At 47.5% G+C, this 3,514-nt stretch overlaps 1 protein-coding gene across 1 annotated transcript in view; it reads left to right on the forward strand.

Annotated features, from left to right (window-relative positions):
• C6H2orf42 (chromosome 6 C2orf42 homolog) overlaps positions 1-3,514 on the forward strand; it is a 32,864-nt gene that overhangs the window by 5,565 nt on the left and 23,785 nt on the right. Inside the window, 3 exon segments of the mRNA XM_029478218.1 lie at positions 54-307; positions 1,297-2,226; positions 2,528-2,552. Of these exon segments, the coding sequence (XP_029334078.1) occupies positions 1,309-2,226; positions 2,528-2,552 (943 nt within the window). The 5' untranslated portion in view covers positions 54-307; positions 1,297-1,308.

Raw genomic sequence — 3,514 nt, forward strand, 5'->3', positions numbered from 1 at the left:
AGTAGAAAGATTCATCTTTGTCCGATGACAACTGTCCTCTTGTTTTGCTATAGGCTGCCAAGAGTTCTACCTAGAAGAGTTGGAATCTGACTGGAATCCTGAGCAAGAGCTTTGCCAGAAGGGATGGAATGTCTGCAATGTTACATCAGAGCTCAGCCTTCAGAGGACTTAGGCCAAGTGGCACACCTCACTGCAAATGAGCATGCCTGGGTTTGTGCTGTCTGATCATCACAAGCTAATGAAACACATGTTAGGTCTTACGGACACAGGTTCCACTGTTCTCTGGGTGCNTTGGCAGCTGGTACAGGTAGGACGGGGAAGGACTGGGCTGTGCTTCAAGGAACCAGTGGAAGTGAAGGAACCCATCTTTCCTATGCTCNGGTCCTTTCTGAGACAGGTTCTCATGTAGCCCAGGTTGGCCTTTGATTGCCTTCGTAGCTGGGACTGACACTGAATTCATGATCCTCTTGCCCTGCCTCCTGAGTGCTGGGATTACAGGCATGTGCCACCATCTCCAGTTTATGTGCTGCTGAGGCATCATTCTAGTGCCAACAATTAGGAGCCTAAGGCAGGAGGCTCTGTGAGAGTTGAAGGCTAGCCTGGGCTACTCTCTTAATTAGGGTTACTGTTGCTNTGACAAAATACAGGACCACAAAGCAAGTTGGGGAGAAAACAGTTTGCTTGACTTACACTTCCAGATCACTGTTCATTTTTGGAGGAAGTCAGGACAGAAACTCAAACAGGGCAGGAACCTGGAGCCAGGAGCTGATACAGAGGTCATAGAGGGACGCTGCTTACCAGCCTGTTCAGCCTGCTCTCTCATAAAACCCTGGACTGCCATCCCAGGGATGGCATCACCTGGAATGGTCTGGGCCCTCCCCCACCAATCACTAATTAAGAAAATGCGTTATAGCCATACCTTAGGGTTGTATTGCTGTGAAGAGGCACCATGACCATGGNGAGTCTTATAAAGGACAACATTTAATTGGGGCTGGCTTACAGTTTCAGAGGTTTAGTCCATTATCACCATGGTGGNAAGCATGGCAGCAAACAGGCAGGCGTGGTGCTGGAGGAGCTGAGAGTTCTGCATCTTGATCTGCAGGCAGCCAGAAAAAGACCTACTCAACACTAGGTGTAGCTTCAGCATATATACTGACATAAAACTGGCCAGGGCAGCTACACAGCTCGCTCTCTCTCTCTCTCTCTCTCTCTCTCTCTCTCTCTCTCTCTCTCTCTCTTTCTCTATGCTAACTCTGTGTAAATGTGTTCTCCTGCTGATGGTCTTGTCTTTCTTAGGGGCTGTGAACAATGGAACCAAATTCTCAGAGGACTAAAGTCCCAGCTTTCTTATCTGACTTGGGGAAGGCCACACTGAGGGGAATCAGGAAGTGTCCCCGATGTGGTACCTTCAATGGAACCCGTGGGTTGAGCTGTAAGAACAAGACATGTGGAACCATATTTCGCTATGGTGCCCGAAAGCAGCCTAGCGTTGAAGCTGTCAAAATCATCACCGGCTCTGATCTACAGGTCTACTCTGTGCGACAGAGAGACCGAGGCCCTGATTACCGATGCTTCGTGGAGCTAGGTGTTTCGGAGACTGCAATCCAGACCGTGGATGGTACAATTATCACTCAGCTGAGCTCTGGCCGATGTTATGTCCCNTCGTGTTTGAAAGCTGCCACTCAAGGCATTGTGGAAAATCAGTGTCAACACATCAAGCTAGCAGTGAACTGCCAGGCGGAGGCCACCCCTCTGACCCTGAAGAGCTCAGTCCTGAATGCTATGCAGGCTGCCCCAGAAACCAAACAGACCATCTGGCAGTTGGCCACAGAACCTACAGGTCCCCTGGTACAAAGAGTCACTAAAAACATTATGGTAGTGAAATGCAAAGCCAGCCAAAAGCACAACTTGGGCTATTTACACACGTCCTTCATGCAGAAAATCAGCTCCAGAAGCTTGCCAGAGCGCCGCTTCTTCTGCTCCTGCCAGACTCTGAAGTCACACAAGTCCAACGTCCCCAAGGCTGAGGCAGCCCCAAAGTGCATCCATTTCTTTGCTTGTCTCTGTGCCTTTGCCAGCGACGAGACATTGGCTCAGGAATTCTCGGACTTTCTGAATTTCGATGCCAGTGGTATGTGGAGATTGACAGTTACTTGGTTGTTCTAAAATGGCAGTGATGGTGTTCCATCAACGCCTTTGGGATGTTCTAGTAGCCCGTAGATTCAGGTGCTNGATAGCACAGATGGAAAGGACTGCCTTCTTTTTAACTGTATGTGTGATGTGTGTAGGTGTGTGTGTACTGTGGCATACATATACATACCTCAGACAACTGTGATGTCACTTCTTGTACATTTACAAGGACTTCAGGGTTTGAACTCAGGTCCATAGCAAGTGCTTTTACCTGCTGAGCCATCTCACTAGTACACCTTAAAAAAAAAAATCATAGTGTTAGATAGGGGGCTGCTTGTGGACGTTGTACATCGTGGTGCGGAGCCTAGTGCGCACCACGATGTACAACGTCCACAAGCAGAGGAAGAAGGATGAAATGTCTGGTGAGAATTTTACTCATTTCTTTAGTGTGTAGAGATTGTCTTGTTTTTCACTGAGTCTGAGGAATCATGGGAAAAGACTCTTGTTCCTGAGTTTTTAATAACATTGTTTTTTAAAGTAAAAGCCAGGCCAGGTGGTGTACACCAGAAACAGAGGCAGGTTTGAGGCCAGCTAATCTACCTAAAGAGTTCTAAGCCATCGAGAACAACATAATGAAACCCTGTATCAAAGAAAGAGGGGGAGAGACAGAGGGAAGGAAGGAGGAAGGGAAAGGGGGGAAGGAAGAGATGAGAAGAGAAGGACAGGATGAAAGAAAAGCAAGCTGGGCAGTGGTGGCACAGGCCTTTAATCCCAGCACTCTGGAGGCAGAGGCAGACAGATCTCTGTGAGTTCAAGGCCAACCTGGTGCACAAAGTAAGTTCCAGGACAGCTAGGGCTATACAGAGAAACCCTGTTGCAAAAACAAAACAAAAAACCAAAAACCCATCATGTGTTGGGGACATGGTTCATTGGTAAAGTAGGTGCTTAGCATGTACAAAATCTCCAAAACACCACACAGATCATTATGGCTAGTGGAGAACTTCAGGTCATGGGAGCAAGGTAGAGTGCAATAAAAAAAGATATCCAACATCCTGTTCTGGCTGCCACAGTCTCAAGGTGTGTTCACCCCACCACCACCTCACACGTACAGACATCCAAGCAAAGAGGAAATGAGCTAGCTGGAGTGTTGTTTGCAAGTACACTGGATACTTGGCCGCNGAGGCTGGAGGGTCAGCATCCAAAATCATCCTTAGCTACATCCAAGGTTGAGGCTATCTTGGGCTGCCCTGTGTGAAAAACAAAAACAAAAAAATCAAACAAATAAATATCATAAAATTACTCACAGAGAAGAAACTGGAAAAGAGCTCACCAGAAGCATGTTGGTTATCAGACAGGTAAAAACTGCCAGTGGATTCCTTTCTTC

This window comes from Mus caroli, chromosome 6 (assembly GCF_900094665.2).
Source record: "Mus caroli chromosome 6, CAROLI_EIJ_v1.1, whole genome shotgun sequence".
NCBI lineage: Eukaryota > Metazoa > Chordata > Mammalia > Rodentia > Muridae > Mus > Mus caroli.